At 68.2% G+C, this 17,264-nt stretch overlaps 2 protein-coding genes across 5 annotated transcripts; both read left to right on the plus strand.

Moving 5' to 3' along the window:
• The first annotated feature begins 1,626 nt into the window (after nucleotides 1-1,626).
• Nucleotides 1,627-10,069, plus strand: MAPK12 (mitogen-activated protein kinase 12). Its single transcript, XM_045835053.1, has 12 exons — nucleotides 1,627-1,908; nucleotides 1,995-2,124; nucleotides 4,497-4,555; nucleotides 5,327-5,438; nucleotides 5,537-5,566; nucleotides 5,825-5,872; nucleotides 6,398-6,512; nucleotides 6,705-6,776; nucleotides 6,945-7,024; nucleotides 7,103-7,181; nucleotides 7,272-7,445; nucleotides 9,466-10,069. Exons 1-12 carry the CDS (start codon nucleotides 1,784-1,786, stop codon nucleotides 9,543-9,545), a joined length of 1,104 nt encoding a protein of 367 aa, XP_045691009.1. The 5' UTR covers nucleotides 1,627-1,783; the 3' UTR covers nucleotides 9,546-10,069.
• Nucleotides 10,070-11,018: 949 nt separating this feature from the next.
• HDAC10 (histone deacetylase 10) lies at nucleotides 11,019-17,045 on the plus strand. 4 transcript variants are annotated; one of them, XM_045835127.1, is made up of 20 exons: nucleotides 11,034-11,944; nucleotides 12,014-12,148; nucleotides 12,356-12,452; nucleotides 12,696-12,793; nucleotides 12,881-12,985; nucleotides 13,140-13,208; nucleotides 13,386-13,512; nucleotides 13,605-13,754; nucleotides 13,897-13,956; nucleotides 14,036-14,125; nucleotides 14,225-14,331; nucleotides 14,407-14,474; nucleotides 14,554-14,818; nucleotides 14,937-15,021; nucleotides 15,385-15,476; nucleotides 15,635-15,691; nucleotides 15,932-16,010; nucleotides 16,213-16,395; nucleotides 16,477-16,636; nucleotides 16,791-17,045. In XM_045835127.1, the coding sequence occupies exons 1-20, from the start codon at nucleotides 11,886-11,888 to the stop codon at nucleotides 16,799-16,801; spliced, it is 2,097 nt and encodes a 698-aa protein (XP_045691083.1). In that variant the 5' UTR covers nucleotides 11,034-11,885; the 3' UTR covers nucleotides 16,802-17,045. The 4 variants fall into 4 exon arrangements, with proteins under 4 accessions (XP_045691086.1, XP_045691084.1, XP_045691083.1 ...); XM_045835129.1 differs by having other exon boundaries at nucleotides 11,041-11,944; nucleotides 13,689-13,754; XM_045835128.1 differs by lacking the exon at nucleotides 13,140-13,208 and having other exon boundaries at nucleotides 11,029-11,944.
• Nucleotides 17,046-17,264: the final 219 nt, after the last annotated feature.

A 17,264-nucleotide genomic window follows, 5' to 3' on the forward strand; every position in this document is an offset into this window, starting at 1 on the left:
GCCCCTTCACTCAGGGGCCAGGGAGGCTGTGTGTGGTGGGGGACAGCTGAGGGGTGAGTGGGGCTCGCCTGGGGCTGGACAGGGGGGAGAGAACAGCTTCCTCCCGGATTAAGGGGAAGAGGCCGCCTCAGCTCCCAGCACAGCCTGAGCAGTGCGGGTGGGTGGGCGAGGGCCTGGCCCCAGGGAGTGTCGGGCGGAGTGTCTCCAGGACGGGGACCTTCCGCACCACACCCCGGGCCTGGGGGGTGGAGACCACCGGGAGCTGAATCTCCAGGGTCCTGGGCAGTGTGGCTACCAGGTTTCAGGTCCTGGGAACCCCTGGAGGCCCAGCTGTGCCAAGTCCTGGGGGTGGGGGCCGGCAGAACTGGGGCACGCCCCACCTGGGGGTCTGGTCCCCATGGGGACCCTGCTAGACCCCTGGGCCCTCTGAATAAACAAAGGGGGGCAGCTGGGGGCCTCCCGGAGGAGACAGGTGGAGTGCCAGCCACAGCCCAGGGTGCGCAGGGCTCGGGGCACAGGCAGTTGTGGCTCCGGTGACTCCCGGCGGCCCCTGCTGACCACCCCCAGCTCCGAGCGCTCAGCCTCACCAGCCAGCGCCCCGGGTGCAAAGCTGCTCTGGCCGGGCAGGAGCTGCTGACTCATGGTGGCAGCACACAGAGAGGGCGGGCAGGGGCCCGGGACCCTGGCAGCCCACCCTGCTCAGACCTGGGTCGCTGGGCTGGGGAGGACACGGGAGGGGGCCCGGGGCTCTGCCCTTCAAACACCCCTGGTCCCTCGTGGGGTGTGACTCATGGGAGGATGACGCCCCCGGGGAGAGGAGTGAGGGGGCGCTGAGCTGGAGTAGGGCCCTCCACCTGGGGTCAGGCGCACCTTTCTGGAGGGAGCGGGAGGCTCAGGCAGGACTCTGAGGGGCGAATGGGCGGGGGGTGGGCTGGACAGGCAGACGGACTTGCAAATGCTTGGAGCAGGCTCCCCAGTGCCCCCTGAGGGGTGAGGAGGGAGCTGGGGTGCCCACAGGGCCCAAGGGGGCCCTGCAGGATAGGATCACCCCTCTGGCTGGGGGTGGGGGGGGGAGGCCTGGGGTCAGTGGTCACAGGGAGGGGTGCTGGGGGTGCAGCCTACGCGTGGGACACAACCGGCCGCCCCGTGAGAAAGGACGATGTGGACCAGACAGACCCTGGGGGGCCGCACACCTGGGGCTTGGTCGCGTCAGCCCCAGGGGAGGGGGGCATCTTGGGGTGTGGGGAGCCGAACAGGGGCAAGAACTCGGTGCCCAGCTCAGGGACCTCAGAGTTAGGGGACCGGGGTCAGGGGAAGTGGAAGCCGGCGGACCTGGTCGACAGTGACCAGGCCTAGATACGAGTCCCGTGGGCCCGCACCCTGGGGGCATGGTTAGTAAGCAGGAGACAGGGCCCCTTGGCACCCCCGTAAGACACTCGGGTCAGGAAGCCGCAGTTCAGCCTGAGCGCGGAGGCGCCGGGTCGGAGGCCCTCGTCCGCTTACAGCTGGGGCTTCTCAGACGGCGGCGCTCCCCTCCCCCCGCGTCCCCCTCTCCCCGCCCCGGGCCTTCCCGGCGGCCGCCGCCTCGGGTTTCCGGAGGGGCCGGAGGGCGGGCAGGCGGGCGGGTCGTCACGTGCGCCCGGCCCTGGGGCCGGTTGGTCCGCCGGCCGGGGTGGGACCGCGTGCCACTCCGGCCCGGGTCGGGGTCGGCGGCTCCGGAGCGCCGGAGGGAAGAACTGGGAGCGGAGTGCCAGCGCGGTGGCCCGGGGAGTCGCGCCGATCCATGAGCTCTCCGCCGCCCGCCCGCAGGGGCTTTTACCGCCAGGAGGTGACCAAGACCGCCTGGGAGGTGCGCGCCGTGTACCAAGACCTGCAGCCCGTGGGCTCGGGCGCCTATGGCGCAGTGTGGTGAGCGCAGGCCGGGCGGGTGGCGCGCCGAGGGCAGGTGGCCTGGCGGGGTGGTCGACCCTCCCGCTAAGCCGTGCGTCCCTCAGCTCGGCCGTGGACAGCCGCACAGGCGCCAAGGTGGCCATCAAGAAGCTGTACCGACCCTTCCAGTCCGAGCTGTACGCCAAGCGCGCCTACCGCGAGCTGCGTCTCCTGAAGCACATGCGCCACGAGAACGTGAGTGCGCCGGCGCCCCTGCTCGCCTCCGGGCCCCCCCGGGGTCCCTTCCAGAATCTGCCCCAGAAGACCTGTCCCTCACCCGGCCACTTGGGCATCCCCGGGTCGGGGATCAGGGCAGCATCCACAGACTGTCGGGAGCCGGAGTGCTCCAGGCGGGGAGGGCAGGCCGGGGCCTTCCCCGGGAGAGAGGTTGCTTCCTGGGCTCCAGTCCTCTCCGCCCAGGCCAGGCCCGAAGGGGCACAGCACCCACCATGCTCTCGCCGGGCCCCACCCAGCTCCGCAGCCCAGGCCCTGGTCAGGGAAGGGCCCAGGTCTCACCTCAACTTCTGTGGACCTACTTTCTGGAAGGGCCACTCGGCCTCTTCCCTGTTTCCGGGCATCTCCTGCGGCCCCAGCCCAGGTGGCTTTTCCAGCCCTTTGTGGAAGCCTCCCTGCCCCAGTCCGCCTCCCACGAGGCCTGAGGACCTGGGGACCCTGGGGACACAGGGGTAGACAGGGAATGGGAGCGGGCAGCCTGGTCCTGTCACCCAGGCACTGGGGGTCCCCGGTGAGGGACGGTTCGGGGTTGGTGCGTGAAGGGCACTGGACACAGGTCTCTGGCTGGGGTTTCGTGCACAGTGGGGAGTGGTGGATCTGGGTCCCCACCGGGAAAAGACCGGCCCACAGAACGCCGCTCTCGGCAGCGCGGGCCTCTCTGGTGGCTGTGAGGACCATCTCGGGGCAGACCCGTTGGGGCCAAGAACTCTGCTCCCCGACCCCACCCCGGCCACACCTGCCTCACTCCCCTCTGGGCCCAGGGTGAGGGCTGGTGGTGCGGGCACCCAGACCCCAGCCTCCCCTCTGGAAAAGGAGTCCCCCAGGGAACTGGTCCCCTCTTCCTGGGGTGAAATCCATTCATGGGGGACACCAGCCCAGGCTGGGCTGCACTCCCTCTGGGTCACACCTGCTCGCACGTGAGCCGTGTCCTGGCGAGGGCAGGCTCCTGCCCCAGCCCCAGCCCTCATCCGGCCTCTCGCTCACCGGCCCCCAGGCGCACCCACCCGTCCTGCTCATCCTGCCCCTGCCCTGGCGGGCCCCGCCTTGGGCCTGCGCCCCCGGGGGACTCTCCACAGTGCCAGTGGGTCCTGCCATGCTCCCCAAGCTCCTGCCCCACCAGCGGGTGGGTGCTGCCGCCCCCGCGGCACCCGCGCACAAGCGAGGAGACTCGGCCTGTCTCGGACGCCCTTTCCCGAGAGGAAACCGGCTGCAGAGGCTGAGTCCAGTGGCAGGTGGAGGAGTTGCCGGAGACCCCGCCGCCCCCCACCCCCACGGCAGGTCTCCCGCCCCTGCCTCCAGCCTCAGGCGCTGCTAAGGCATTCCCACCCCGTGGCCCCGAACCTCCAGGACTCTGTCTTCCTCTTGCTCAGCCCTTCCCGGCGCCCGGGCCCTACCTGCCTCCAGAGCCCTCTCCGGACGTCCCACCCGCCCCCTTCCCTCCTGCCTGCTGTGGCTCTGCCCCCGGAGGCCACGGTGCTCACGTGGCCACGCCCTCACCTCGGGGGCCCCCCTCGCCCCGCCGTGGTCTGGTGTGATGCCTGCGTCAGCCCTTCCCCCTCGGCTGTGGGACCGAAGGGAAGCCTGGGTCCGGCGAGCGAGGCCCGCTCGGGCTCCCTCTGGCCTCTGCTTGGCTCTCCCGGGCCCGGGCCTTGGCCACCCGGCCTCCCTCCCCGTGCTCCTCGCACGCTCCGAGGGCTCTCCCTTCTGCCTCCGCCACCATTCTCGTGGCCCCGGCCGGGTGTCGTCCCCCCCCCGCCCCTGCCCCCACGGCACACCTGCCCGTCCCTCTGCTTGCTGCTCGAATGCGCAGGCCCCCCGGGTCCCTGTCGCCCTGAGCCCCGGGCCCCAGGTGCCACGTTCCCTGTCTGCTGCCCCTCGCCCCCACCAGGGGTCTGCGGGCCCAGGCCTGACTGTTGGGTTGGTCACAGCGCTGCCTCTCCGGGCCTCCCCCACAGAGGCCCAGCCCCGGGAAGTACCTGCCGGATGTTGGCTCTCCCCCGGGAGGCTGTCCCCACCCCGGTCCCAGGTTTTCAATGGGGACAGGAAGACGGGGAGGGAGGGAGGGCCAAGGAACTGGAGCTCCTTGGACCGCCGGGCGCGGATCCAGACTCAGGGCCGCCCTTCCCCCAGAGGATCCCAGCTGTCACCGGCCAAAAATAGCCCGCGTCTGGGGCAGGTGTGCCAGGCCGGGCGGTGCTGCCAGCGGGCAGAGCCGGCGCTGTGGACAGTGGGGGAAGACGAGGACAGCTGTGGGGGACTTTCCTGCCTGGAGCACAGTGCCAGCCGGGCGGGTGGCCCACCCATCCCACCTGGTGCCCTGGCCTCCTCCCCAGGTGATCGGGCTGCTGGACGTGTTCACGCCCGACGAGACCCTGGATGATTTTACAGATTTGTGAGTGCCAGCCTGGGGCTGGCTGGGCAGGGCGGGTGGGTGTTGGGTCACCCCTGGGTGCCCGTTTGGGGCTCTGGGTTGGCATGAGGGCCAGCAGGAGGCAGGCGTCCCCCTGTAGCCGGGATGGGGGTGGGAAGGCACCCCCCCACCCCATCCCCATCTTCACACCCCAGTCCACTCCCCTCCACGTGCCACCGGGACCCACGACACTGGCACGGCCAGGTGGAGCCCTGGCCTCCACTTCTCGTCACGCCGGGCACCGGGCTGTGTCTGGGACTGGAGGTGTGACCCTTGGACCTGGGGTTTGTGAGCCGGCAGGTCCCAGGCTCTGGGCCAGGCACTAAGTGTGCGGCCGTAACTGGAGCTGCTGACCTTGGCTGGAGGGCGGCAGGGCGCCTGCCCCCGGGGCAGCAGCCCCTGGGCTCCCGCTGCTGATGGCCAAGAGCCAGGGTCCCGGCCTGTGAAGGGCGGGAGGACCGGCCTCCTGCTGCCTGGCCTTGCAGAGGTCGAGGGCCCGCGCTGGCTGCACTGTCCAGGCTGCACTGTCCAGGCTGGGTGCTGAGGGCTCCGCCCCTCCGTCTCCCTCCACCCACCCAGCCTGGCTCCGGACCCCGATGTCCTGCTGTCCCACAGGCACTTCCCTCCCCCCACTGTCAGCACAGACGTCCCCAGACCCTCAGCAGGCACAGTCCCTGCCCGTCCTGGGGAGTGGGGATGCTTGGGAGGTGGGCATGGGGGTCTTTCGGGGCCTGAGCCGGCCCTGCCCCACAGCTACCTGGTCATGCCGTTCATGGGCACCGACCTGGGCAAGCTCATGAAGCTGGAGAAGCTGAGCGAGGACCGGATCCAGTTCCTCGTGTACCAGATGCTGAAGGGGCTGAAGGTGAGGGTGAACTGGTGGGGGGCGGGGAGGCTGCTGGCTGGCCTGTGGCTGTGAGGCACCAGCGGGTGGACACGCTGACCCTCTCTCTGTCCCCACAGTACATCCACGCTGCCGGCGTCATTCACAGGGTGAGTCCCGGAGCTGGTGGGAGCTTCCCCCATGCGTGTGGGCATTCAAGGGGCTCGACTCCTGGGAGCCTCTGGTTCTCCCCGCAGGGGGCATGAGGGGGTCCCGTGGGGAGGCCACGCAGCGTCTGCACACAGCCCTGGGGCCCGGGCACCCCCTGCCCTCCCCAGTCTGCCTGCTCCCGGGCTCAGCCGCTGCCCCGGCTCCTGCCCCTGCGCCCCCACGGGCGGGCCACACAGCCACCTCTCCTCTGCCTGCAGGACCTGAAGCCCAGCAACCTGGCGGTGAATGAGGACTGTGAGCTGAAGGTGAGTGTCCGGTGCAGCTGGGCCCCCTCCCACCATCCCGCCTGCCCACGGCGCTCTTGGTCCTCGAACCTGGAGGAGGGCTGGCTGTGAGCCTGTGGCCCAGCGGCTGATGGCCAGATGCACCCTGGGGAGGCACTTGATGGGGCAGCATGGGGCCCATTCCCGCACCTGCCTGAGGTGAGGGGCAGGAGGCAGCCCCCAAGTGCCTCCTGCCTGAGCCAGGGAGGGCCCAAAAGGCCTCCTCAGAGGTGCCTGCCAGGACCTAGGGGGTCAGCAGGGAGTGGAGGACCAGGGAGAGGAGACCCCTGGGGTGCGGGGTCCCAAGGCGGGTTCTGTGGGGCTGGGTGCACTGGCTGGGCGGGCACCCACGGGGAGGCTGTGGCTCTGTGGCTGTGACCCCAGGCCCCAGAGGGCTGGCAGGAACCCCGGTGTGCACAGTCCCTGGGGGCCCCCCGGACCATGGGCTGGCCCACTCACTCACTCCCCGGGGGCCCCTCTGCCCCGCCCTCCCGATTCTGGCCGCAGATCCTGGACTTCGGCCTGGCCAGGCAGGCAGACAGCGAGATGACTGGGTATGTGGTGACCCGGTGGTACCGGGCACCTGAGGTCATTTTGAACTGGATGCACTACACGCAGACAGGTGAGAGACTGCCCAGAGATGGGGCTACCGCCCGGGCACCCCACCTTCCCGGCCCGAGGCTGCTCCTCTGGAGCCCGCCGAGGTGGGATGGAGCTAGGAGGGTGTGGCAGGCCAGATGGCCCCTATGTCCATGTCCCCCCGTGCGTCCCTCCCCCGGCCCACAGAGCCCTGACGAGGGGCCTTCTGTCTCAGTGGACATCTGGTCTGCGGGCTGCATCATGGCTGAGATGATCACAGGGAAGATACTGTTCAAGGGCAACGACCGTATCCTGCACCTGTGGGGCCCGGCGGGCTGGGCGGGGCTCAGGGGCTCATCCGGCACCTGCGGGGCCCGGCGGGTCGGGGGGCGGCTGGGTGCCTTGTCCAGGCTGGGGGGGGGGCGGTGCTAAGCCCTGCACCCTAGCCCACGTTGAGCTCCTGAGCTCGGCTGAGACCTGGACCAGCTGAAGGAGATCTTGAAGGTGACAGGGACACCCCCGGACGACTTCGTGCAGAGGCTGAAGAGTGCCGATGTCAGTGGGGGCTGGGCAGGGGCTGGGGGGCCCCGGCCAGGCCCAGGGGCCGGCCCCTCACTGTTTCTTCCTGCCCAGGCGAAGGACTACATGAAGGGCCTCCCCGAGCTGGAGAAGAAGGATTTTGCCTCCATCCTGACCAATGCGAGCCCTCTGGGTAGGGCCGGACTCGGGGGAGCGTGGGCTCAGTGGCCGGGTGTGGGGTGTGGCGCCCCCCCCTGCCCACGCTGACCCGCCCTCCCGGCAGCCGTGAACCTCCTGGAGAAAATGCTGGTGCTGGACGCGGAGCGGCGGGTGACGGCGGCCGAGGCGCTGGCCCACCCCTACTTCGAGTCGCTGCAGGACGCGGAGGACGAGTCCAAGGCCCAGAAGTACGACGAGTCCTTCGATGACGTGGACCGCACGCTGGACGAGTGGAAGCGTGAGTGGGGGCTCTGGGCGGGGCCTGCGGCCCCGTGGACCGTGCACAGGTGGCCGGGCGAGGGACACAGCAGGAGGTCAGAGGGCAGTGGGGCATCCTGGCCAGGTGACCTCTGGCCGGAGCCGAGGGATGGAAGGAAGGGCGTGGAGGCACACGCAGGAGCCTGAGCTGAGCTCTGGGGTTCACCGCGGCCAGCCCAAGCGCGGGGCGGCTGTGAACACCTCGTCTCTCTGGCCAGGCCGGCTCCTCCACACCCGCCTGTCCCCAGGCCTCTGCTCACTCCTCTGGAACTCGCCTTCTGCTTGTCCCTGTCACCTGGACAACTGCACACCCCTCGTGTCCTACCCGTGGGGTGAGGGCCACCCGGCCCGCCCACGGCACCTTGCCCCTCCCGGCCGGCGCCCTCCCGCCCTCTGAGCAGTTCAGACCCCGGCACTGTTCCTCACCTCCAGGCTTTGCACCGGCCAGACCCTCACACCCGGCCCCTCCTCTCATTTCTGGGGGTCAAACTACACCTCCTCAGCCTCACGCCGGGGTCAAGGGTGGCTCTGCAGTCAGGCCCCAGGCCTCCCTCAGCTGTGGCCCAGACACCCCGTGCTGGACCTGGCCTTGTCCGTCTGTCCTCCATCTGTCCGTTTGTTCCCATGGCGGGCCATGGGGGCTGGGCCAGGTGCCTTCCGGTGGCTGCTGGAGCTGCCTGGGGGTTCAGGGATCCCCGAGGGCAGCAGCTAGCACCACTGGGACCACCTCACATGGCTGCCACGGTCATAGGCCTCTCCTGACTCTGCCTCAGACCCAGGGCCTTAGTCCTCCTGCACTGGGGGTGCGGGCGGGGCCAGACCGGTTGTGGTTCCCGAACCATCTTTCCTTAGAACCACCGGGGTCCTTGACGGCTTCAGCAGGGGCTCCAGCCTTATCTGTGCTGTTTTGTGTTTGTAAGTTTGGTTTGATGAAAGTTTTCTGTTGCTAAAAAAAGAGCTCATCAAACCACGGGCCACAGGATCCTCTCTGTGGTCCCCGCCCACACAAACCACGCTGAGAGCTTTGCTTTGACTGCAGCCCAGGGCGGACACGTGGCATGTTTGTGGCTGAGCCCCAGGTCAGGATGCAAGCTTTCATCGCCTCCCGTTTCCCTGGGAAAAGCCAGCTCTGCGGCAGGGCCTCTTCCCACACCCCTTCCCTGTGCCGGTGGCCCCCACTGTGGGGTCGGAGGGAATGCACACACTTAGCCGCAGGCAGAGCAAACCCCACAGACCCTCTAATGGCAGTGTGTCCTGAGCTGGGCTGGGGGAGGACTGTGTCCCCCAGACTGGCACCCCCCTAGCCAGCTGAGCATGAAAGGCCGGGGTGGGCAGAGTGGAACCTGCCCGTTTGCAGACTGGGCGGAGGCAGGTGGAGCAGGCCCCCCTCCCCCGCCTTGAGATGGCTGGCTCCAGGCACACAGCGCAGGGAACGTGGCCACCTGGCAAGGAAGGCGGACACTTGGGGTCGTTGGTGGGGATTCCCCTGGGTACTCTGGATCCAGGGACTGGGCGGTGTCTCCATGGGCCCTCGAGCAGTGGCCTGGGTGAGCACACGGGTCATGTTGTTTGTCCACAACGGCGGGCTGTGGGGCCGCGGCCTCGGGGACAGAGGTTCTGAGCTCCAGGAGCGCCCTCAGAGGGGACAGGCGCTGTGGACGAACTCTGGCGGGCTGACAGGGACTGTGGTCTGGGAGGGAGCCACATGGAGGGGACAAAGGAGCCCACCTGGCGGCCACACCCCAGTGGTGACCTCTGACCCCGAGGTTTTGGGGGCAGTGGCCTCCTAGTCAGTGGTTGGGCCTGGGAGCTCTGCCCACTACCACTCTGAGTGGGGTCTTCCGACACTCCTCGCTGGGCAGGGCGAGCACTGGTAGGCTGGCCCCGTGCTTACCCCAGGGCGCTGTTGCTGGACGTGGTGCGAGCTAGGGGGGTTGATTCTGATGGGTGGCTGGGGCCCTTCTCTCATGACTCCCCATCTCTCCCACACCCCACCCCAGGTGACACGTACAAAGAGGTGCTCAGCTTCAAGCCTCCCCGGCAGCTGGGGGCCAAGGCCTCCAAGGAGACGGCCCTGTGAAGACCCTGGGCCCTGAGGGTGGTGGGGACGCTGTGGGGACCCTGGCGGGGGCTTCCACCCGGAAGAGAGATGCGGTGACCTCGGCTGGTGCTTGCGTCCCAGGAGACTCCTTATTCCAAGCCTGTGACCCTGCTGTCAGGCCCCACCTCAGCCTCACCTTGGAGGAGCATTTGGACTTTCTGGGCCGGACCCTGCCCCCTGGGCCCGCGCTGGCCTCTGAGCCCCTGAGCAGCCGTCCCCTGAGCAGGCGGCTGCAAGAGGCCTCAGAGCCTTCGGAGTGGGGTGGGGGTGGGGGGCTCGGGGTCGAGGCCTGGCCTCGGACCCTGCCTGCTCTGGACCGTGCTGAGGCCCAGCACACGCGGCTGGGAAGGAAGGACAGGGAGGGCGCAGGCGCTGACTCAGGGTCTTCTCTCCTGGGGGGGCGGGCGCTGGTGTGGGTTCTCCTGCATGCCCAGCCCGGAATGTAAGCTGTCCTCGTGTGCCCACAAGGCTGGGAGGAAATAAACCCTTTTGTAGCGCTTCCACTCTGGCTTCACTTCCTGATTCCTGGGCTGGACCTCCGCCTTTAGGCGTCTGAGCTGCAGCCTTACGCAGGGGAAGGAGGCCAGCCTGGGAGCCTCAGCCCTGCTTCCTGGGCCACAAAGCTGGTGCCCACTTCCCCTGGCCTGTGCCAGGGAGCCCAGAGCCTGGAGCTTTTAAGGTGGCCTTCCTCTAATGGCTTGGATTCTGGAGCCCGACCTTGGGGCAGGGCCTGATGAGAATTGGGGTGGTTAGGGTCCAACCTGGGGCTCACTCCCAGCCGTTTGAGTCCTTGCTCTCTCCAAGACCAGGTTCCTAGGGAGGGGGAGCCATGCTGGACGGGAAGAGGCACCCCAAGCCTCGGGCCTGGTGTGTCTGGAGAGAAGGGTTTCTGTTCTCTCTCACGGCCACTTCCCAGCGCCATCGCCGAGCCCACAGGGCCCTCTGCTGGCCATTCGACGTCTTCGAGAGTCGGCAGCGCAGTCGGTAGCCACTCCAGGGCTCCAGCGGCCGCCTTGGCTCCTCCCACCTGTCCCCGCCTTGGCTCCTCCCACCTGTCCCCGGAGTAGGTGCCCCCGAAGCGGGCCAGGGGGTTCTCCCGGCCTGGAGTTGGGCTGGGCACAGGCTGGCCAGAGGAGTTGCCGCCGCGGACACCGGCCTTCTCTTCCAGAGGTCTTCCCGTGCTTTTGGGACAGACTCCTGCTGGGGCCCTCTGCTCTGCAGCAGCCAAGTAAGGCCTCCGGCCGCTGACCACGCCCCCGTAGACACGTGTCCCAGGACGGCCAATCAGAGCACGTCATTCCCTAGCCCCGCCGTGATTGGAGTGCACCTGACCCCAAATGACCTGTTTGGAGTCTTCCCAGAGCCCCTTGTAGGGTCGGGACGACCTAGGATCGCGACGGGGGAGCACCCTAGCTCTAAGGCGCTACCTCCCACCAAGGCCCTGCCCAGGACCACGCCCCCAGGGTTCCATCTCCCACCACGCCACGCCCACGCCCCTCCTCCGAGAGACCCGCCCCCAGAGCCCACTTCCAGAGCCCAGCGGTTCGGGCTCCCGGCTCCTGCGGTACTCGCAGGCTTCGCTGGCTTCATTCATCATTCAGTCGTCCACCCCTCGCCCAGACCCTCTCTCCGCCCGCCTTTCCTGCGCCCCACGCTGCCGCGTCTCCTGGCCAGCTTGCCGCCAGCTCTTTGGCCGGGGACCCTCCTGGAGCTTAAATCGGACCTTTGTCACTTCCTTCTTAAACCCCGGGGGCAGCGCCCTGTAGCGGGCAGCCCAGGCCAGGCCCCGGGCGACGGGGCGCTCTCCTGCCGCGCGGCCTGCCTCCTGAGGCCCCGGATCCGTGCTCCTTCCCTCGCTGCTGCTCCTGGAGCCCGCATGGGTCTGGGGGTGTTGGGGTGCAGGGGCACCGTCCATGGCACGCTGTGTGACCGCCGAGACTTCCGCGTGGGTCCGGGCACACTAGCCCTCGGCCCTCACTCGCGTCCCCTCTTATCGCTAAAGGGGAACGAGGCCGGCGACCCGCCCGGCTCCAGGTAGGAGGAGCTGGAGCGGCGAGGGGGCGGGACGGCTCCAGTGCGAGTCTCGCAGGAAGCCGGAAGCCTGACCGTAGGTGCCACCTTGCCGACCTCCACTCCGTCCCAGCCGGGCTGTAGCCTTGGGACTCCTTCCTGCCTGGGCGCTGCGTGCTCCTGCCCAGGCTGGGTGCTGGCCGCACTCGCTGTGGCCACACGTTCGCTGCTCCCTGGGGCTGCAAGGTGAGGACGGACAACGCAGTCAACCCGGGCTGGGCGTCCGGCCCTCGCACCCACGTCTGAGCCATGAGGACGGCACTCGTGTACCACGAGGACATGAAGGCCGCCAGGCTGCTCTGGGACGAGTAAGTGTGACCTGGCAGAGGTGCGGGCTGGGGAGGGGACCCTTGAGTCTGAGCTCTCTGTCCACTCAGTCCCGAGTGTGAGATCGAGTGTCCTGAGCGCCTGACCACTGCCCTGGGACGCCTGCAGCAGCGGGGCCTGGAGCAGAGGTGTCTACGATTGACGGCCCGAGAGGCCTCGGAAACGGAGCTGGGCCTGGTGCACAGGTCAGACCCGGGGGGAGGCCACAGGTCCTGGAGGACACACCCTGGGACCTGAGCCCACCCCCTGCCAGCCAGTGCCCCACAGCCAGTGCCCCTCCCCCAGAGCCTCACCACTGGGTGGGTGGGTGGGTGAGGGAGCAGTGAGGTGGGCGGTCCTCCCCTCTCCAGGTCCGCTGGTGACTCTGCTTTGCCTCCCTGCCCCCCCTGCAGCCCAGAGTATGTGGCCCTGTTGCGGGGGACCCAGGCCTTGAGCACGGAGGAGCTCCAGGCACTGTCGGGACGGTTCGATGCTGTCTACTTCCATCCGGTGTGTACCCTGGGACACGCCCCCCACCCATCCTCATGCCTGCTCATGGCCATGGCCGCCCACCTGCCCAGTGTCCCTGTGTTCATGGACGTGCCAGTGCCTTGCACACCTGCTGCTGCTGGCACCTGGGACTGTCCTGGCCCGTTGCACTCAGCACTTGGTGTCTTGCGGCCTGGCACAGACCTGGGCAGAGTCTGTGGGGAGCAGCCGGTGCGGGGTTCATCTGCTCCCCTGCCCCAACAGAGTACCTTCCACGGTGCCCGGCTGGCCGCGGGGGCTGGGCTGCAGCTGGTGGACGCAGTGCTGACGGGGGCTGTGCACAACGGGCTTGCCCTGGTGAGGTGAGAGCTGCCCCTCTGCCCTGGCTGCCCCCCCCCATGTGGGCACAGGAGGACCCTGACATGCCCCATGCCCCCTCTCGCCCTCAGGCCTCCTGGGCACCACAGCCAGAGGGCCGCCGCCAATGGATTCTGTATGTTCAATAATGTGGCCATAGCGGCCAAGCACGCCCAGCAGGAACATGGGCTGCACAGGTGTGTGCTGGGCTGGCTGGCTGCTGGCGGGGGTGGGGGCCCTCACGGGGAGGGCTGAGAGGAGCAGGCTTCTCTAAGACACACCCAGTCCCTCCCCACCCTGGGCGGGGCCCTGTCCCCCCTGCACCACGAGCCCAGTGCTGTGTGTCCCCAGGATCCTCATTGTTGACTGGGACATCCATCATGGCCAGGGCATCCAGTATATTTTTGAGGACGACCCCAGGTGAGTTAGGGGTGGGGATACAATCCTTCACCTTGACCCCGCTCTTTGGGGCACACGGCCTGGCCTGGGAAATTCCTAGCTGGACGTAGCTGTGTGCTCAAGGGTTGGGGTTCTGTGAGGGGCCATGGGGCTGTGCTTCCTAACCTCTGACCTTTGACCCCGACTGGTTGTCTGCAGTGTGCTTTACTTCTCCTGGCACCGCTACGAGCACGGGCGCTTCTGGCCCTACCTGCCAGAGTCCGACGCAGACGCCGTCGGGCAGGGGCGGGGCCGAGGCTTCACGGTCAACCTGCCCTGGAACCAGGTGCTGCCCTCCCCACCCGCTCCTGCCCCCCACCCCGATCCCCCGCCCCACAGCTCTGGGCCTCCGGAGTGTCGTCCAGGGTGTCTGTCCAGGGCCACCCCCGGAGCCTGGGCTGCGGGGGTGCAGGCCCCACGGCCCGCCCCGGCAGGGCCCAACGCCGGTGCTTGTGGCTGCAGGTCGGGATGGGAAACGCAGACTACGTGGCCGCCTTCCTGCACGTGCTGCTCCCTCTGGCTCTCGAGGTGAGTATGCGGGGGGGCTGCCTCGACCGCAGGAGGGAGGGGGCGGCTTAATGCCCAGAGTCCCCCCACCCCCCGCCACGGGCACAGAATGAGGGTGGGAGGGGTCTCTCTAAGGGGTCTGCCCTTCACCCCCTCTCTGCAGTTTGATCCTGAGCTGGTGCTAGTGTCAGCAGGATTCGACTCAGCGATCGGGGATCCCGAGGTGAGGGCCTGGCCTGGCCTGGCCGGGAGGGCCCCTGGCGTCCAGCAGCCGGGCCCGTCACACCTGGCTCTGGTTCCAGGGGCAGATGCAGGCCACGCCAGAGTGCTTCGCCCACCTCACGCAGCTGCTGCAGGTGCTGGCTGGCGGCCGGGTCTGCGCCATGCTGGAGGTGACTGTGGCCACAGGGAGGGTCCACGGGCCAGAGGCTGAGGGTCAGTTGGAGAGGCCTGTTGCCCCGGTGACACCCTGCCCTCCTGCCTCTTCCCAGGGTGGCTACCATCTGGAGTCGCTCTCTGAGTCCGTGTGCATGACGGTGCGGGCCCTGCTGGGTGACCCCGCCCCACCCCTGTCAGGGCCCATGGTGCCATGTTACAGGTGCAAGGGGTAGGAGGCTGGGAGGCTGGGGGGTGCAAGGCCAGGCCTCACTGCCGCTCCTGCCTCTCCCTGCAGTGCCTTGGAGTCCATCCAGAGCGTGCGGGCAGCCCATGCCCCTCACTGGCTGAGCCTCCAGCAGCAAGGTCAGTGTGGCCTGGGCCGGGTGGTGGGATTGTACCTCGGGCTTCCACAACGTGGTTGTGACTCCGAGCCACTTCCTAGACTCCGCCCCTGTCCTGAGTCCCAGCACCTGCTCCCCGGAGGGGAGGCCCTCGCCTCTGCTGCCTGGGGGCCCTGAACTGAAGGCTGCAGCAGCCCAAGCCACAGTGGCACTAAGGGCCCTCCTGGACCAGCTGCACCTGCGCCCCACACCACCTGTCCGCACAGCTGTTGCTCTGACTCCCCTGGACACTGCCCTGGTCCTGCCCCCCAATGTCCTCCATCAGGAGGGGTCAAGCCCAAAGGAGGAGACACAGGCCTGGGCCAGGTGGGCAGAGTGGGCCTGGGGAGAGAAGTGGGGCCGTGCCCACCACGCACCCTCGCATGACTCGCCTGTGACCCGTGCGTCACCCGGTGTCTGTGTTCCTCTGGCTTGCCCACCCCAGGCTACACGAGGCCCTGGCCACGGAGGAGGCTGTCACTGCCCTTGGGAAGATCCTGTATCTCTTGGATGGGATCTTGGATGGGCAGGTGGGGGCACCAGGAGGGGCTGGGGATGGCTGTGGAGCTGCCCATGATAGGTGGCCTGTCCAGGGGAGGGATGGGGGTGCAGGACCAAGTGAACATGAGTGTGGCCTTGTGCCTGGGACCCTTCCCAGGAGAGCCCCTAGAGAGTCCCGAGCGGTCCCTTGGCCCCCTCAACTAAATGCTCTTTGGCAAAGGAGGGAAGGCGGAGACTTTAAATGGTTTTAAGCACCTTATTTTCAGAAATGGGGCGATTTGACCTCAGTGCACAGATGACAGCCACAGAGACAGGGACCAAGGGAAGAATTGAGGATGGGTCTGTTGACCTGGCTTGGGAGTGGCCCTCCCCTGCTTGTATCCACCCCACAGGTGAGCAGCGGCCTCGCAGCCACCCTGGCCCCGGCCGCAACGGCCATTCTGGACGTGGCCCTCCGGCACGGCCTTTCCCGGGGAGCCCAGAGGTGAGCTGCAGCTGGCTGGCCTGAGCGTGTGAAGGCGTGGCTTGTGGGCATCCTCACCCTGGCTGGGCCCCGGGGGCCGGGGGGCGGGGGGGCGGGATCTGAGAACGGACTCCTAGTGGGGAGAGTACTGCCCGTCCTGGGACCACCTTTCCTTGTAGGCTTCTCTGCGTGGCCGTGGGACAGCTGGATCGGCCATCGGACCTTGCTGACGATGGGTATGCCCCTTGGGTCATGTGTACATCCAGTCCTGCCTGTGGGTGGGTCCCCGGGAGAGATGGGTGGGTGGGCCAAGGGCCCTGGGAGCAAGGCCAGGAGGGTCTCCAGCACAGAGGGTGAGCCCTCCCAGGACCCCTACCCGCAACCTCTCCTGCACCTCCCCCTCTGTCACCCTGGCTCTGGAGGGTGGGTACCTCACTCACACCACTCCTGTCCATATGCCCACCTTCCCCTGGAAGGAGGACTCTGTGGCTGAGCGTCAGGGGCAAGGAGGCAGCTGCCCTGTCCATGTTCCATGTCTCCATGCCACTGCCGGGGGTGAGTGTCGGCGTCCCGGGGGCAGGCTGTGGCTGCTCACTGGCATCATCATGAGGGCCAGGCCCCTGGCCTTTCACCCACCCTTCCTGGCTTCCTGATGGTGTGGCCGCCCACCTGATCCTTGGAGGTGGGGTGGCCTGAGCTGGTGGGAGGGGTGTCGCCAGCATGAGGGGAGGGGGCTATGCTGCTGTCCCTCACACAGACGACTGGTGGGTTCCTGAACTTTGTCCTGGCGCTGGTGCTGCCCCTGGCCTATGGCTTCCAACCCGACCTGGTGCTCCTGGCCTTGGGGCCAGCCCACGGCCTGCGGGAGTCCCAAGCTGCATTGCTGGCGGCGCTGTTGCGGGTGCCGGCAGGGGGCCGAGTCTTGGCCCTCCTGGTTGAGGTGAGGTGGGCAGGTGGATGTGCTGTGGGGTGGCAGACGGGGAGACAAGTGATTCACCGCTTTACTCTGCCCCTGGCCCAGGAATCCGCACCCCAGCTGGCAGGCGTCCTGGCCCAGGTGCTGCATGGAGAGGCGCCCCCCAGCCTGGGCCCTTTCTGCGTGGCCTCCCCAGGGGACAAGCAGGCCCTGATGCACCTGAGAAGGCAGCTGGAGTCTCGGTGGAAGATGCTGCAGGTGGCCGGTGAGACTAGGGGATACGGCTTACACGGAATGCCTGGGACCCTGGGGGACAATCCTGCTTTAGAGCTCCGTGTGGACAGGGGCTGCGTCCTGAGAGCGGGGCGCTGCCCTGAACCGGCACAGCAGTGCCAAGCGGATTGCGCGCCTCTTCGCAGCTCCCGCTTGAGTGCTGCTGACCTGGCTGCTTGACACCAGCCAGGGTGGAGGTATTTGCACCCTGGAAATGACACCGCAGACCGGAGCCCGCTGTTAAACATTATTCACTGGCACACCGGGGCCTCGTTCCCGACGTCCCGCGCGCGGGCGCAGGTTCAGGAGCGTTTGTCGGCTGCAGAGTCCGCACCCCGTGCACCCGCCTCCACACGGAAGGCCCCGCCCCGGCTCCCTCCGCTCCAATCAGTAAACGTTTACGCGAAAGTCTGACTCCGCCTCCGTTATTGCGCCCGCTGCGTCCGGCCTCAGCGTTCCCACTCGCGGGATTGGGGCCCCAAGCCGGAAGTGCGCTGCCGACGGCGGCCACCAAGGCCCCGCCCCCTTCACGCAGGTCACCGCCCACCTCCGTTACGCAATTCCCGCGCGCCGGCTCCCGCGGTTTGGCAGGGCGCGCAGCAGTGACGTGCGGCGGCGGG

Source organism: Phyllostomus hastatus, unplaced genomic scaffold (assembly GCF_019186645.2).
Source record: "Phyllostomus hastatus isolate PE091 unplaced genomic scaffold, TTU_PhHast_1.1 phas_contig_198, whole genome shotgun sequence".
NCBI lineage: Eukaryota > Metazoa > Chordata > Mammalia > Chiroptera > Phyllostomidae > Phyllostomus > Phyllostomus hastatus.

Excerpts from the sequence above, each read along its gene's own strand:
- MAPK12 (XM_045835053.1), top strand. The coding sequence starts at position 1,784 with ATGAGCTCTCCGCCGCCCGCCCGCAGGGGCTTTTACCGCCAGGAGGTG. Across the intron at positions 4,556-5,326 it reads CTGGATGATTTTACAGATTT|CTACCTGGTCATGCCGTTCA; the intron begins GTGAGTGCCAGC and ends CCTGCCCCACAG. Across the intron at positions 7,446-9,465 it reads CACGCTGGACGAGTGGAAGC|GTGACACGTACAAAGAGGTG; the intron begins GTGAGTGGGGGC and ends ACCCCACCCCAG.
- HDAC10 (XM_045835127.1), top strand. The coding sequence starts at position 11,886 with ATGAGGACGGCACTCGTGTACCACGAGGACATGAAGGCCGCCAGGCTG. Across the intron at positions 13,513-13,604 it reads TCAACCTGCCCTGGAACCAG|GGCCACCCCCGGAGCCTGGG; the intron begins GTGCTGCCCTCC and ends GTGTCTGTCCAG. Across the intron at positions 13,755-13,896 it reads TGCTCCCTCTGGCTCTCGAG|TTTGATCCTGAGCTGGTGCT; the intron begins GTGAGTATGCGG and ends CCCTCTCTGCAG.